At 52.1% G+C, this 16,115-nt stretch overlaps 1 protein-coding gene across 2 annotated transcripts in view; it reads left to right on the forward strand.

The window, feature by feature from the left end:
* Positions 1 to 16,115, forward strand: part of GRIK4 (glutamate ionotropic receptor kainate type subunit 4) — a 431,580-nt gene that overhangs the window by 244,886 nt on the left and 170,579 nt on the right. For both annotated transcript variants that reach the window (XM_043579641.1, XM_043579642.1), the window contains exon 4: positions 10,091 to 10,255. In XM_043579641.1, coding sequence (XP_043435576.1) covers positions 10,091 to 10,255 — 165 coding nt within the window. The remainder of the gene's footprint in view (positions 1 to 10,090; positions 10,256 to 16,115) is intronic.

Raw genomic sequence — 16,115 nt, forward strand, 5'->3', positions numbered from 1 at the left:
TCTTTTCTAATTAAAAGCCACAAATATTTTCTTCTAGAAGTTTTATAGCATTAGGTTTTACATTTAGGTCTAGGATCCATTCTGTGTTAATTTTTATACATAGCACAAGACAGGGTTGGGAGTTCTTTTTTTTAATTTTTAAACGTATGGATATCCAACTGTTCCGGTACAATTTGTTGAAAATACCGTTTTTTTCTAACTGCACTTTTGTCAACATCAGCTGGCCGTATACGTATGGGTCAGAGTAGTAATTTTGAAGGAAGGATTAGAAGTTGGCATAACATCCCTCAAAAGCCAAGACAGATTTGGCTTAAACATTTACGGAGTTCCTCCTGTTGTCAGGCAGGATGCCAGGCACTGGGGATAGAAAAGATTCAAGAGGGGAAGTTAAAGATGAAACTGATCATTGAAATAGAGTATAAGATGCATGGGATTCTATGGGGATACATGCTTGACGCCCTTGATCAACTTCTGTGTTCAGGGAAAGCTTCTGGAAGGAGGGGGCGTCTGAGTGGAGGACTCATTCTGAATAAGAGTGATCCGTGAGCAAAGGTGGGAAGTCAGAAGGAAGAGCCTGAGTAAAAACGTGCAGGCACTCAACGGCATGTGTGTGGGTTTAGGTGGTGCTAGGGTAGTTTGGTATTTCCAGAAGGTAGAGAGGGATGAGCAGAGAAGCGGAACATAAGGTTCGAGAAGGAGAGCCAGGTCTTGTCTGCCATGCCAAGGAGTTCCATTTATTTTGAGACTCAAAGCTAAAAGCAGGGGTTTGCACCTTCGAGTGACGGGCAGCTGTGTGTGGGCATGATGGGGGACGGCCAGGTGGTGGCGGCAAGTTTAGTGGGAAAACCAGAGTCAAGAGGTTGCGGTTGAGTAGCCGACGTGAAAGGACTGAACTTGGACCGTGGTGTTGAGATGGAGAGCAGGGGACTGATTCGGGATACAGTGAGGGGCAAAGCCGGGGCCTTTGGAGGTAAGGAGTTGGGGTGAGGCCATGGTGCTTGTGTGGCTGGTGCTGCCATTAGCTAAACCCAAGGAGAACATAAGAGGGAAGAGGATGAGTTTGCCTTGAGTCTTAATAAATTTGAGATGCTGGGGCGCCTGGGTGGCGCAGTCGGTTAAGCGTCCGACTTCAGCCAGGTCACGATCTCGCGGTCCGTGAGTTCGAGCCCCGCGTCAGGCTCTGGGCTGATGGCTCAGAGCCTGGAGCCTGTTTCCGATTCTGTGTCTCCCTCTCTCTCTGCCCCTCCCCTGTTCATGCTCTGTCTCTCTCTGTCCCCAAAATAAATAAAAAATAATAATAAATTTGAGATGCTTATCAGACATTTACGTGGAGATGTCATCAGGCAGGTGACCTAGGACACCCTCCTGGAGGGGGCTGTGAACAAGATCACTTAGGAAGCTTCTGAGGGAGGCAGCAAGAAGGCTCTGCACAGACCCTGGGGCCTCACCAGTATTAAAGGGTAGGCAAGAGACAGTGGACGTTGAGAGAACGGTCAGAGGAACAGCAAGAAAACCCCAGGGACTTCTTGTCATGGAAGCCAAGGAAATTGAGGGTTTCAGACAAAAGGCTCAGAACTTGGGACTCGAACACTCAGCACCCTCAGGTTCAGAGGAAACTGAGACGCAGCTTAACCACGTGGTGTGGCAGCTCGCAGGCTGTGGACCCAGACTGCCATTAAGAGCTGTGTGACCTCGGGCAAGTTGTTTCCACCTGCCCCTGTCTCTGTTTACTCGCCTGTAAAATGGGACAGTAAGCTGCGGGGTTGTGTGGAACTAAACGGAACAATCATACGATGTCCTTGGAACAGCACCCGTCAGATAGTACACACTACTGCCAGCTGGTGATGCGGTTAGACAGAGAATCAAAAGCGTCCCCTGGCTTTGCACAAATGGTTGTTGACGGTGACTTTGTGCATACAGTCTGAGTGGGGTGGTGGGGGCACAAGGCGGATTACAGCAGTTTAAGGGAAAATGAGATGAAGTGAAGTTAGCAACAGTTGAGTAATCACTTGAGAAGTCTGGCTCGAATCGGAGGTAAGATGGAAGGGACAGCCAGAGGGTCACACGTGGTCACTGTGGTCCTTGGAGGGTCCCTGTGGGAGGGGAGGGCCTGAGCACGTTTTAGCAAAAGGGAATGAGCTGGTCTGGGGAGAGACTGAAGGTAAAGGAGGGAAGGGAAGTGTGGTGAGAGGCAGAGGGTCAGGAGAGGACAGCTGGGCATGGTGAGGTGGCAAGGCGGTGGGGGGGGTGGGGAGGCTCTCCTAGAACCAGAGACCTCATTATCTGAGCCTATTGGAAAGGGGCACCTGGCTGGCTCAATTGGAAGAGCATGTGACTCGATCCTGGTGTCATGAGTTCAAGCCCCACATTGGGTGTAGAGATTACTTACTTACTCACATACTTACATGAAAAAAAAAAAAAGAGGTGGGGGCACAGAGTGAAGGCAGTTCCAGAAAGTGGCCTCGGATTAATCTCTCTGAGGACTGGGAGAGGGGGTGGGAGCTGGGCAATGGCTGGAGGTGAAGGTCCAGGTTATGGGCTCACTAGTGTGCCCCCCCCCCATTCATATGCCTCCTTTTTTTTTAATGTTTATTTTGGAGAGAGAGACCGAGTGTGAGCAGGGGAGGGGCAGAGAGAGAGGGAGACACAGAATCTGAAGCAGGCTCCGGGTTCCGAGCTGTCAGCACAGAGCCCGATGTGGGGCTCGAACCCAAGAATCCTCAGGTCATGACCTGAGCCCAAGTCCAACATACTTCAAGACTGACCCGCCCCCCCTGCAATTCATATGTTAAAGTCCTAACTAAGAGACTGCATTTGGAGATGATGTCTTTGAAGAGGTAATTAAATTAAAATGAAGTCATTAGGGTGGGCCCTAATCCAGAATGACAAGTGTCTTCACAAGAAGAGGAGATTAGGATACAGATGCAGCTGTGGAAAGACCACGTGAGGACACAGGGAGATGAACTGAGGAGAGAAGCCTCCGAAGAAGCCAGTTCTGCTGACATCTTGATCCTGGACTCCTAGCATGCAGAACCGTGAGAAAAGAAATTTCTGTTATTTCAGCCCCCCCACCCCCCACCCCCCACGTCTGCCCCAGGCAACAAATACAGTCCAGAATGTGAGGGGGAGCTGGCCGGGCGAGGCCAGGGGCAGATGGCAGTCCTGCGTTGCACCCCAGGTGAGGAAGAAGGGTGTGGGTTTCTGGTGGAGCGACCCACACAGCGATGTGACCTCCTCCAACAGGAAGGATGACAGGGACCATCAGGGGTAAGAAGAGAGTCGCGAGAAGTCAGAGGTGAGCATGGGAAGCTGGTGTCAGGTGAATGGTGATCCTGGGGCTGGGGCTCGGCCTGGGAGCAAAGCTGACTGGTTCCCTGGAGGCTCCAAGCATCTCTTTCTCTGAGCACACGGCTCTAACAGCTGCGGGCGGTGTTACAGATACTGCCTGTAAAGGCTCTCCCGTAATTCTCTGCAACCCCCCCCCCCCCACCTTACGGAGATAAAAGTTATCAAAGTGCTTGGAAATCTTGAGTAGAGAGATTCTAGAAACCCAAGGGATTAAAGGAGGCTGATTTTTCCAACCTGAGGGGTGATTTCCAGGCTGTTGAGAATTCGAGGAGGGAGAGCCCTGTTCCAGTTCGCACAGGTGGGCCGGCCCCCAGGTGCCCTAGAGGCCCCCACGCGGGCCCTGCACCCTGCAGTGCTGGTTCCGAGGGACTGTTCTCAGTCTGAGCGATATTTCATGCTTCTGCACCCCCTCCTATTATTCACTCACTCAATAACCATTCATTAAGGGCCTCCGGCATACATGTCTGGAATCGTGAGGGTACAGAGATGAATTTGGCTTGGCCCTCACCCTCAAGGAGCCGGCCGCCTCCGGGAGAGAAGACGGATAAACAGATAGGCATAATAAAAAAGTCAAAAGTGATGAGTGTCTCGTGAAAGGTACAGAGAAATTTCTGTGGGAGTTTTAAGGAAGAGGGAATTAATTTGGGACGGGGAACCTGGGAGTTTCAAAGGAAGGAGATCACTCTGAGCTTTTAAGGTTCAATCTAGTTGAGGGAAGTTACAGAAAGACCTCGATGTTAAGGTAAGCACCCTTCCAGGGCAATGAGTGGTCGCTGGGGAAATGTCAGGAGAGTACTGGGCTGGGGAAGTCAAGGAGGGCTTCTTGGAAGAGGTGGGTCTGAGGAGGAAGAAGGAGGGTCCTTATAAGGAAAGGAGGAATAAGGGGCGGGGCCAGTGTCAGCAGAGGCAATGGAGGAAGGAACGTAGGCCAGTCCTGGTCCTGATATAGGGGCGCTGTCGCTATGGGGGTGAAAGGGAGTGCTCTGTGGAAGCCAGAGTGCAGAGGCCCCGATGCCATCTTAGAGACTCAAATGGGACCAACCATCGGATAATGGGGAGGCCTGAGAACTTTGAGCAGGTCAGTGATAATCATGGCCACACTCATTGGGTGAACCAGAAGGGAGCAGAGTGGGCAGAGCCAGGCCAGCCAGCCCCAGGGGAGGTGTCCTCTCTGGAGTAGACCTCGGTCTGGGTCTGGAACATGGAGGAGACCTTGGAGGGGGAGGTGGGCACAGTCGGGAGGCCACCCTTTCCTTCGCATGAGCCTGAAAGGAACTCTGAGAGAACTGGGCAGAGGTACAGCTCTTGGCCTGTGGGGAGAAAGGCCCAATGTAAGGGGTCACCAGCTCCCTTGGCATGAAAGAGGCATGTTGAGGGCTTATTGTGGAAGAGTCCCTGGGCACAGAGTCCCCATGGCCGGAAGCATGAGAAAGACCCTGGCCCCTGATTGCGTCTCTCCATCTCAGCCTTGTCCTTGCTGCAGCCCCCGACCTCGCAGCCTTACTATGCTTCCTCGTTGACTTCTCTGAAGAACCATCCCCGGGGCTGGAAGATGTGTCAGATGATACTGTTCTTCCTTAGGCAGGCGGCTGGGAACTCTGAGCAGCATCCTGGCGTAACCGGACAGCCAGGCCTGGGGGACAGGAGCGTCAGCCGCGCACTCAGTCCTGAGTACGCTGCTCTCCAGACACACACGGGGCCCCTCGCCAGGGACTGCCAAACAGCAAGCCTGCTCTTGGTGACTGCCTGTTGGGGACATGTTCCTCGGGTGTCCTAAGAGCCTGAGCCTGTACCTCGTCCTTTGTGCCCACAGCCCCGGAATCTGGGTTCTGACCTCAATGTGGCCGAGGCCAACCAGCCACCCGGTTGAGGCTGTTCCCAGACAGGAGCTGATCATTGTCAAAAACCTAAAACCTGAATTGAAAAGTGGTGCCCAGAACAGCATGGAGGTTGGAGAGAGTTGCAGAGTCCCTTCGTTGAACCCAGTGGGGAGGAAAAGAAGAAAGAGGTGCTCAGGGGACCTCATATGCCCCTTAATATAACATTGCCACATTCCCTCTTCCCCACCGGGTCATGATCCCTCTGTCTCCGGGTGTGTCCAGTGATGCTCTGTGAGTTGATTATGTGGTGTTCCATGGCTGGCGGCTGTCCTGTACCTCTGGGTTGGTGTTGGCACATTTTCCTTGTCATCTCGGGCCACAGAGTGGGTGGCGTCCACAACGGACATTTATTTCTCACAGTTCTGGAGGCCAGACGTCCAAGGTCAAGGTGCCAGCAGACTCATTTTCTGGGGGGAGCCTGCTCCCTGGCTTGCCTTCCTGCCACACCCTCACACCGGGGGAGAGAAAGAGAGAGCTCTCTGGTGTCCCTCCTTGCAGGGACACTAATCCTCTCAGAGCAGGGACTTAGCCTCATGACTTCATTTAACTTTCATTACCTCTGAAAGGCCCTGTCTCTAAACACAGTCACTTTGGAAGCTGAGGCTTCAACATGTGAATGTAGGTGGGGGGGACACATTCGGTTCCCAGCATGTGTCCTGAAGGTGTGCTGTCGAGGAGAAGAGAACCCACAACCCCAGAACAGACGATCGTATGTGTGTTGCCTCCTGTCGGTCCAGGTGGGATTGTGCCCTTCGTGTACTGACGTGACAGAGACAACTGAGGCGTCGGTAGCATGAGCCTGATCCAAACATCCCCGAGGGAGCTCCCCCCCGCCCCCCGCCCCCCTAGAGGGCTGAGCTCCTTCCCAGACTTACAGGGGACATGGGCATTTTCCGAGAGATTGTTTTATTAATTTACTTGGTTACAAGTGATTTACTAATATTTACAAGGTGATCGATGGAAAAGTTGGGGAGAGTGAGGTCATATGGCCCAAAGAGAAAAAGGCTCCCAGTTTTAGAAATTTACTGGGGGTTGGGAGCGTTAGCTAGGGGAATTTCCAGAGGCCCAGGGTCCTGTCTATTAGTGTTTCAGAGTTGATTTGCCTTGATGAGACTTCTTTTTTTAATGTTTTTTTTTAACTTATATTTTGAGAGAGAGTGGGAGCAGGGGAGGGGCAGAGAGAGAAGAGGACAGAGGATCCAGAGCAGGCTCCGTGCTGTCAGCCTGTCAGCAGCAAGACAGCAGCGAGCCCGATGCAGGGCTCGAACTCGTGAACCTCGAGATCTTGACCTAAGCCGAGGTCGGACACTCAACCGACGGAACCACCCAGGGGCCCCAAGACTTCCTTTATGGTGTGTGAAAGGCTCGTGCACTCTGTTGCGATGGAGATGCATGTGTTAAATCCTAACCCCCAAGATGATGGTGTTAGGAGGTGGGACCTTGGGGAGGGGATTCGATTTTGATGAGGTCACAAGGGTGGGGGGACTTCCGTGAGGGGATTAGTGCCCTTCTGCGAAGAGTCCAGAGAACGTTGTCCCTCCCTCTCCGCCATCTGAGGACCATGTAAGAAGGCAGGTGTCCGCAATAGATCCCAGCCATGCTAGCTGATCTCAGATCTCCCACCTCCACGGCTGTGAGGAAAAAATGTTTGCTAGATAAGCCACCTAGTCTGTGGTTGTTTGTGACAGCAGCCTGAGCTGATTGAGACGCACCTACCTAGTACACCCCCTTCTCGGCAGCAAATTCCCCTGAAGACGAACTGCACCGAAGGAAATGAGCCTTGGTTCAGGGTCCAGGGTCCACGTGAGGTTGACCTGGGGTTACCTTCTACGTCTACTGCTCACCAGCCCTGTGAATTGGGGCAGGTCCCTCGACCTCTCTGACCTCTGTTTTCTCATCCTCAAATGAGGATAACACACAGAACACACACTTCTCACAGAGTTGTTGCAGAGATTGAGTGAGATCGTGTCCACTAAGCACTTACGCTAATGTTGTCACTGAATAAATGCGTGCCTGCTAACGTAAAGCTCGCGTGCCATGGACCTAGTGCCTCTTTCCCGTGACTTGTGTGGGATGGCTCTGCCCATTCCTGGCATTTCAGATGTCTCTTTTCTATGCTTTAAGGCTAGACTAGTGATTTCTAATTCTATTTTATTTTATTTTATTTTACTTTATTTTATATTATTGTGTTTTATTTTATTTTTTTATATGTTTACTTATTTTTTTTTTTTAATTTTCAACGTTTATTTATTTTTGTGACAGAGAGAGACAGCATGAACGGGGGAGGGGCAGAGAGAGAGGGAGACACAGAATCGGAAACAGGCTCCAGGCTCTGAGCCATCAGCCCAGAGCCCGACGCGGGGCTCGAACTCACGGACCGCGAGATCGTGACCTGGCTGAAGTCGGACGCTTAACCGACAGCGCCACCCAGGCGCCCCAATATGTTTACTTATTTTTAAGAGAGAGAGAGAGAGCATGAGAAGGGTAGGGGCAGAGAGAGAGGAAGACAGAGGTTCTAAAGCAGGCTCTACGCTGTTAGCCCCGAGCCCGATGCGGGGCTTGAACCCACAACCTGTGACATCATGACCTGAGTGCCCCCTATTTTGTTTTTAATGGTGCAACTTTTTTTTTTTCCATATCGAGTCTTACATGGAACCCCAAATATCCAAAACTGATGGGGAGGTGTGCTGGTTGAAGCTGGCGTGGGCTGGAGACCTCCATGTGGCCTCCCCCTCTGCTTCCTAATGGGACCCGGGGCCCTCCAAGGAACACCATTTGAGAATCATTTCTGTAGGTTGCCCTTCTTTTTCTCTTCCCAGGGTCCTCCTCCTGGGCCAGCCCCGTACAATCGTTTAGATTTTTGCTTCCCAAGTAGTATTCTCATCCTGGTCTCGCTTTTCTGAGGCCACCTGGGCAGGTGTTGTGGGTGTCCTCAGGCTCTTCAAACACACCTTTCTAGCCCTTTGGCCACTCAGGCAGGTGGTGATCACACCAGGTGTGTGAGGACTTTGCTACTTAATTCACGGAAGCCCACTTAAATGCCTACGTCTTTGGACGCACCTCCGTTGCCCAATGTATGGCCCAACCTGTGTCAATGAATCTGATTTTCATCGTTCAACAAGGCAACGCGTATAAATACATCCACAAATCAGAAAAAAAAAAAAAGGCCTTGTAATATTCTGTGTCCTGGTTTTTGGTTTGGAAAATGGGTCACAGTGGGTATGGGAGCAGGATCCAGAGAAGACAGCATGGGACCTGGGTCTCTTTAGTCCACACCAGCCACAGAGATTCAAGGGCCACGAGTCGGTGAAATCTATTTGGCGTGATTCCCCGTGATGCTTTTCTGAGCCTTCAAACCTCTGAAAGATAAACTTCATATTTCTCCTTTTTTTTTTTCTGTAACAGCTTTATTAAAATATAATTCAGATACCACACGATTCACCCACTAAAAGTATACGACTCAGTGGTTTTTAGTATAGTCACAGCACCATGCATCTATCACCATAGTCAATTTTAGAACATTTTCATCACCCCGAAAAGAAACGTTGTGTGTGCATTAGCAATTACTCCCCCATGCCATCCATCTTTTCCACCATGGCCGCTAGGCAACCACTAATCTATCTACCTTCCACCTCTGTGGATTTACCTATTCTGGAAATTCCATATAAACGAATCATCCGACGTGCAGTATTTTGCGTCTGGCTTCTTTCACTTAGCATCATGCTTGCGAAGGTCATGCATGTTGTGGCATGTGTGAGAACCTCCTTCCTTTTTATTGTCACGTACTGTTCCATTGCGTGGATATACCGCATTTAGCTTATTCGCTCGTCAGTCGATGGGCCTTTGGAGTTTTCCACTTTGGGGTTATTATGAAATAGTGCTGCTCTGAGCATTCACATACAAGCTTTGTAGAGATGCTCGATTTTGTAACTTCCTCTGCCAAGAGAATGAACGGTATCCCGCGCTCGATTTGTTGAGTGTTTATACCATGTGCCAGGTACTATGTTGAGCACTTTGCATACGCTGTTCACGTAATCTTCACAGAAGCCCAAGGACTGGGCGCTCTCCCCGTTTTCCAAGTGAGGAAACTGAGGTCTCGTAGCTAATTCGGGATGGAGCTGGGATTCGAACCTAGGCCTCTGTGCTACCCGAAGAGTGCTTCCGGAAGTTGGGCAGCTCTCGGTACCACCTCCCTCCAACCATTCCTATTAAGTCACGCCGATGAAATCCGTGTGATGTGTCACCCACGTACGTTATCTTACTGAAGTCACACACCAACCCCCGGAGGTTCTCTTACTCCTCGTAACACTCAGTGAGGAAAGGAAGTTCAGAGAAACTGCCTCGCTCACCGGCTGCCATGGTTCGTCAGTGTCTGAGCCGGGAGCGCCCGGGTTCGGCAGGACCCTGACCCTGCTCCTTCGTGCCACAGCTCTCCCTCTCATGCCTGGCTTCCTTTAACCCTCTCATCTCAGGGCGAGTTTCGCAGAGGCCCAGAATGCCATTTTCACAGGACAGCCACTGTCTCCCTTTGCACACGCGGGCCGGTGTGCCCATGTACATCCAAGCGTATCGCCACGCCTGGGTCTCAGGACCGCGTACACATTGGCCCCCGGGGCCCTGCTATGACGTGATGGGGGTTCCTGAGGTAGAGGTGCACATTAGAATTCCTGGCTGCACCTGGCTACGAACCACGACCCTTAGCATGTAGAGAGCTGGCTTTGGGAATAGTTCCGAGGACGGCAGGGTGGAGGGGGACACGGGGAGCTGCCTGGAAGAGGAAGGTGGCAGTGGGGGGAGACTGGAGAAAGAGGAGGGTGACGGGAGAGGGTACCAACTGTCTCCGTGTGGTTGCCTGCCCACAGCTGCTATCTTGGATGACCCCATGGAGTGCAGCAGAGGGGAGCGGCTCTCCATCACCCTGGCCAAGAACCGCATCAACCGCGCTCCTGAGAGGCTGGGCAAGGCCAAGGTCGAAGTGGACATCTTTGAGCTTCTCAGAGACAGCGAGTACGAGACTGCAGAAACCAGTACGTAGAATGGGCAGGGCTGCTCTCTGCTTTCCTTGCTGGCAGAGGAGGGGCTGATAGTGTGAGCTGTACCCAACACCAGGCCTGCGATCGGCCGTTCCCAAGAGAGGGAGAGAAACACGCACCAGGAGGCCCCACAGGGCTTAGTCTGGATGAGGTCCCCAGGTTTCGTTGCCAGTTATGTGTGGAGTAGAATTAAGACAGGATACTCATTAATGCATTCACCCACCCATTCATTCCTTCATCTATTGATTCATCCAACTCCTGGACGTATCGTACGCAAACCGCTGAATGAAACCTTGTGTGCGATTAAGAGAGGTATGGCCAGCCCAGGGCCAGCTTAATCCAGGCACATCTGATCACCCGTCTTGCAATTTTGTGGTGAGGGCAGCGCTGTGGGACTTGGGATGGAGTTTGGCTGTTGTGTGGAAGACCTTGGACAAGTTACTTTTCCCGTTTAACTCAGGTTCTTCATCTGCAAAATGTGAGTGCTCGCCTCTACTTTGCAAATCTTGCAGGTTGGTGTGAGATTTAAATCACTTAAAATAGCACACAACCCTCTGTAACAGGTCACTCGAGTCACATGTGTGGAGCCCCTACTATGTGCTAGGCACTGATTTTGACGCTACTACCCCGAGAGCTAGGTGTTATTGGCCCCACTTTATAAGAGAAACAGAGGCTCAACGTTGAGTATCTTGACGTTGACTATCTTGCCCATCCACAGAGCTAGCTGAGGGCTGAGCAGGTCCGGAAGCCTGCATTCACGTGGTCACCCTGCAAGGCCGGCACCCGGTCTGCTATGCCCTCCCTGGAATTCTCTGGTGTGTTGCTGGTATCCCCTTGACGACTTTACAGGATGAGCTTCCCACTCGGTGCGCTGGTGCTCGTAGCTGAGCTGGAAATGAACAACCCCAGTGCAGAGGGAAGGAGAGGAGCCTCTCAGCCCAGAGAGGTGATAACGTCTCTTCCCCAAGACTTTGCCCCGTCTCCTCCCTTTGTAACACACGTCAGCCTTTGGTTACACTCACTGGCAAAACCAGACTAAAATAAAAGAGCCACCTGCTCAGGTGTACATGTGACACACCTGGTCTTCTGTGTGTGGACTCAGCACTGCTCTGATCTGGACCATTAGTATTGCAAGAGAAGAGACACATCACACTGGCCCACGTGTGGTAGGTAGGATGTTGTGTGGCTCCGGAGAGGGCAGGAAGGGAGGAAGCCTAGGATCTTTGTCTCATAGCTCCTTTCTGGCTCTTGTGATATCGAATCTGTGCTGTTCCCTCTCTGGCTTATTGCTTTCCCTGGCTCATTCATCATGCACCTGTTCCATAATGGCCATGCAGGCCCAATGTCTGTTTATTCAGGAAACTTTTAGTGAGCATTTACTCTATTTCAGGCATGATTCGGAATATCATGCATTGGGAACGATGCAGAAAACAAGGTAGACGCAGTCCCTGCCATCAGGGGTTTACAGTCTCTGCCCAGCGTGCACATCAGTGGCAACTTCCCTCGGCCCCTCTTGGTTTGAATTTGCAAGGTAGAGGATCTGATGGGTCCAGCTCATCTTGCCATGGCAGATGTCACAAGTGACAGGTGTTGGCCAGATGGCCTGATAACGACCCTTGGGGAGAGTGAACACTCTTAGGGACCATACAGAACAGGACTGTTGAGTCCAGCAGGATCTATTGACACAGATTCCTACGGACAGGGGAATGAGGGAACAGGTACCGGCAATAGTCCTTCGCTTATTCGTTAGTTCAGTCAATAAATATTTAGTGAGTGCCTCTTGGACTCTCTTCTCGGCAATGGGGATCCGGCAAGGAGCAGGTGGAAATCCTAGCTGTCAAAGAGATGAAATTCTGGTACAATGAAAGGAAGATTCCAATGTCTCTACACCTTCTGAATGAAATCAGAAATACCAGCAACGTCTTGTGAGATCTCCTAGTCCAGTCTGTCGTGGATCTTTGTCTAGGAGGACGGGTCCCCGACAAGGATCTAGGTTCCTAAATAGCTTTGCAGTGCGTACTTTGAAAAGCCAGCTCCTCCCTCCTTCCCTTGGGTTTCTTGGGGCAGAACAGAGAGCACAGATTGCCCATTGTGGTTGGGGGTCATTAGCAGATGTAAATTTCCTCTCCCGGTGACCCACGCAGCCTGTCTTAGTAAAGTCAATACATCTAAAATATTTAGCCAGATGAATCAGGGGAATGAAGGAAACGGATACTTTTATTCCACGTTACAGAGCTTTGGGGCGTCTTTTTCATGCCCTTCTTTTAGGCGCCAAGTATTTTATTAGCTAGTAACCCATGGTTCAGCTTTTACATCTCACTGTGTTTGAGGCATGATTAGCATTTGTTAGAAACAGGGTTTCTGGATCTTTCTACCCCAAAGGCCTTTCATCTGAAGCCAGAGCTGCTTCCCCACAATGGATTTTAAACACCACCCAGATAGTTCATAGGAATGTTCCAGCCCAGCTGTTTCCCTCCCGAAGTAAGGGAGAGAACAAGCGGTGGGTTAGCGCTCTCGGCTGATTCCAGGCAGGGACTGGACTTCAGTGGCCGTGTTGGGGGAAGGAGATAGGAGGGAGATGGGGTCCCCGGATCAAGGAGGGACGATAGATCTGCAATCCCTACTTTGGGGAGTCTGTGTTATAAAGAGTGAAACGTGGATATTAGAATCAGACCGGTCAGTTTTAAATCCTGGCTCTACTATTTATTAGCTATGTGTGCATAGGATGTACTATAGTTTCCTTGTTTTGTGTGTGTGTGTGTTTTTTTTTTAAGTTTATTTTGAGAGAGAACATGAGCAGGGGAGGGACAGAGAGAGAGAGAGGGAGAAGAGGAGAATCCCCAGCAGGCACCGCAATGATGTGGGGCTCAAACTCGTAAACCAGGAAATCATCACCTGAGTAGAAATCAAGAGTCAGATGCTTAACTGCCTGAACCACCCAGTCACCTCTACAGTTTCCTCGTTTGTAAAATGAGGGTGATGGTAATGTCACCTCCTAGGGTCGCTCAGGGCACAGCATGAGACGGTGGAGGTGAGATGCTTAGTACCGTGCGTGTTACTGGCACGCGGTAAACGGCCCCTGTGGACTTTGTTGTTGGCTTTCTTTCCTCGTCTCCTTTGAGCAGGCTTCCTTCCTGTCTTATCATCCTCTCCCTCTCTTCTGTGTTCAGAGTCCAGCCACCTGGAGGTGACAGCACCGTCTGCCTCCCAGCTCTTCTCGAGCGGCCTGTCTTAATGTCAGCACGCCTCACGGGGCGTCCGCCGTAACTGGACATTCCCTTTCCCTTTCCAGTTTTCCGGACTTGATGCACCTGACAGCGTGGAGCCTTTGGAAGTTGTGATGGGCCACCCAAAGCCAGCTGCTGCTCAGTGTCATGGGCTGTGTTTTCCCCAGGCTGGTGGCCCAGGGCTAATTTGCATGATTAACTGAAAACTATCTGAGTCAGTCTGGGGCCCTGAGCAATGCCCCCAGACTCACACCTGTCACCCACGGCCAGGACCTCTGTTCCAAGGGGACGAAGGAGACGCCAGCGGTTCTTGGTGGTGGAAAGCGGAGGCCAGCTCTAAGTTTGCGGTAGCAATCCAGCAACGTACCATGGTGTCCACTTTCAGTAGCAGTAGGTGGGTTTCAGAAAGTTCTGGATAGATCACGCTTTAATGAATTACGTTCGGGGCGGGACTATCCGTCGAGGAGAACAATGACTCTTGCAAGAATCTAAGATCTCAAAGTGTCCAAGAAACCGAAGATGCTGACGTCCAGGGTTCCACTTCCTCATCTGATGGTTGAAAACCAGGCTGGGAGATGGGAAGGACCAGACGGGGCATTAATTAACAACAACCCCGGACACTGGAAAGTTACAAGGGCAAAATCACCTCCTCTTGTCTCTGGTTCACTTAGATTTTCAGATAGTGGGTTTATTTAAAGTGAGGGTCGCCCGTAAGGCTTCCTCAAGCCCACGTGGGGTTCCCTTCACCCCTGCCCTGTCACCGTCATTGCCTCGGGCTTCTTGATGTTTGGCTTCCCGACTCCCTCCGTGCAGCCCGCAGATCTGAAATGAGAGGGATGGACGAGACCTGCTAGGTCATCTCTTTCCCGCCTGGCCCTTTCCCTCCCTGCTTCTGTATCTTATCTGCACCTCAGCCTTTCTCGTGCAGGGAGGTTCCCACAGGCCTTGCCGGGCTCTGTTCCACAGATCAGCGTGTCTCCCGCGGCTGCCGTATCCGAGCTTAACTGAGCGCCTGCCCCCTTATCACCCAGACGCCCGGAGGCACTGTCCCTGCTGCTGCCAGAGCCAGTTTGAAGTTTAATTTACTGCAGAGCCAGAAGCAGGGGCCTCCCTGTCAACCCCTCGCCTCTGCCTTGGCTTGTCTCTGTGAGGCCAAGCGTGCTATCAGCTGTCCACACTGTTTCCCCTGGAGACCCAGAGGCGCACTGGTTATCCGGCCCCACGCGGCCCCTGTGCCTGTGGAGAGGAGCAACGCGTGGGGTGCTCGGGCCGCAGGGTTTTGCTCTTCCTCCAGGAGCTCCCGAGCTCCTCACAGGCTCCAGCGGCATGACCTCGGGTGATGCAAAGCTGCCTCCAGTAAGTGAGGGCAAGCGTTTCTCCCATCAGTTCAGTAGACCAAATCCAAGTCCGCATCAGGGGAGAAAGTGAGAAGCCAAGAGAAAGTCATACGAACGGCGATGAGTCACTCAACAAACATCCCTCGCTGCCCCCTCTCTGAGCTCCCCACATCCCATGTGCGTAACGTGGACTCAGAAACGCATTGAGATCATCGGGTCCAACTTCCTCATGGTTGGGGGGCAGGTGGGGAGACGGAGGCTCACAGTCTTTCCCAGGAGGCAGTTAAAACCCAAAAATGTCTGACACGTGACATAAAGTTCAGTAGCTGTGCCGCGTGGCTCAGACGTGGGCAGAGGGCGGGTGGAAATACGTAACATTAGCTGCAGCTGGTGGTCAGATCGTGCCTCTGGGCTGGACTTTGGAATGTTTGGTGGGCAAAGAGAAGAGAAGGCACCCATGCAGACTGCGTGGTGGCACGGGCCAGCGCTCGAGGCAGGAAGCCACACTGGCTGGGGGCACAGTGACAGCTGGGGGTGGCTAAAGCAGAGAGTTTCTGTGGGGCAGTGGTGAGGGCCGGGGTTGGAGAGCGGTGTAGACTCGGGGTCAGGTTCTGGAGTCGGACGGGCCAGGATCCTAATCCTGGGCTCTGCCAGCACCTTGGGCTTAGCTCCTGTGCCTCAGATTCCTCGCCTATAAAGTGAGGATAATAAAAGTTCTTACTTTAAGAGGGGTTTTGTGTGTGTGTGTGTGTGTGTGTGTGTGTGTGTGTGTGTGTATTAAATGAGGCGATGGGCTGACAAGACTGAGGGCAGTGCCCAATATAGGGTGAACTCTCGATAAATTTTACGAAGCAGCAGCAGCAATAGGAGAAGAGGGAGTAGGAGACTTCGTATACCAACTTCTCCCTCGCAGGGTGACTGTAAGAATTCAGGGCGCTGGCCCGTCTGCCAGCCCGGCGCCTGGCACGTGGAATGTCCCAGTAAATGGTGGTGCTGTTCAGGACCAGGCCGAGGGCTTTTAAGAGACGCCCTGGGTGGGGGGAGCCAGCGGCACTTCTGAGTTCTCTGGCCAGGGAGAACCCTCCCCCCCACAGCACAGGACGGTTCAGAGGCCTGGTGCTGTCACCCTCACGTGCCCCCTTCGTCAGCTCGGGGGTCAGCCAGGCCCCCCATTCAGCCCTTGTCCGCTCTCGGAGGGTTAAGGATGGAGCACACTCCCGCAGGCTCTGGCGCAGGCTGGTTCTTCCAGGGTGTTGGAGGCCGTTGTTTGCTTTGCTCCGGGACAGTCAG

This window comes from Prionailurus bengalensis, chromosome D1 (assembly GCF_016509475.1).
Source record: "Prionailurus bengalensis isolate Pbe53 chromosome D1, Fcat_Pben_1.1_paternal_pri, whole genome shotgun sequence".
In the NCBI taxonomy this organism is placed as follows: Eukaryota; Metazoa; Chordata; class Mammalia; order Carnivora; family Felidae; genus Prionailurus; species Prionailurus bengalensis.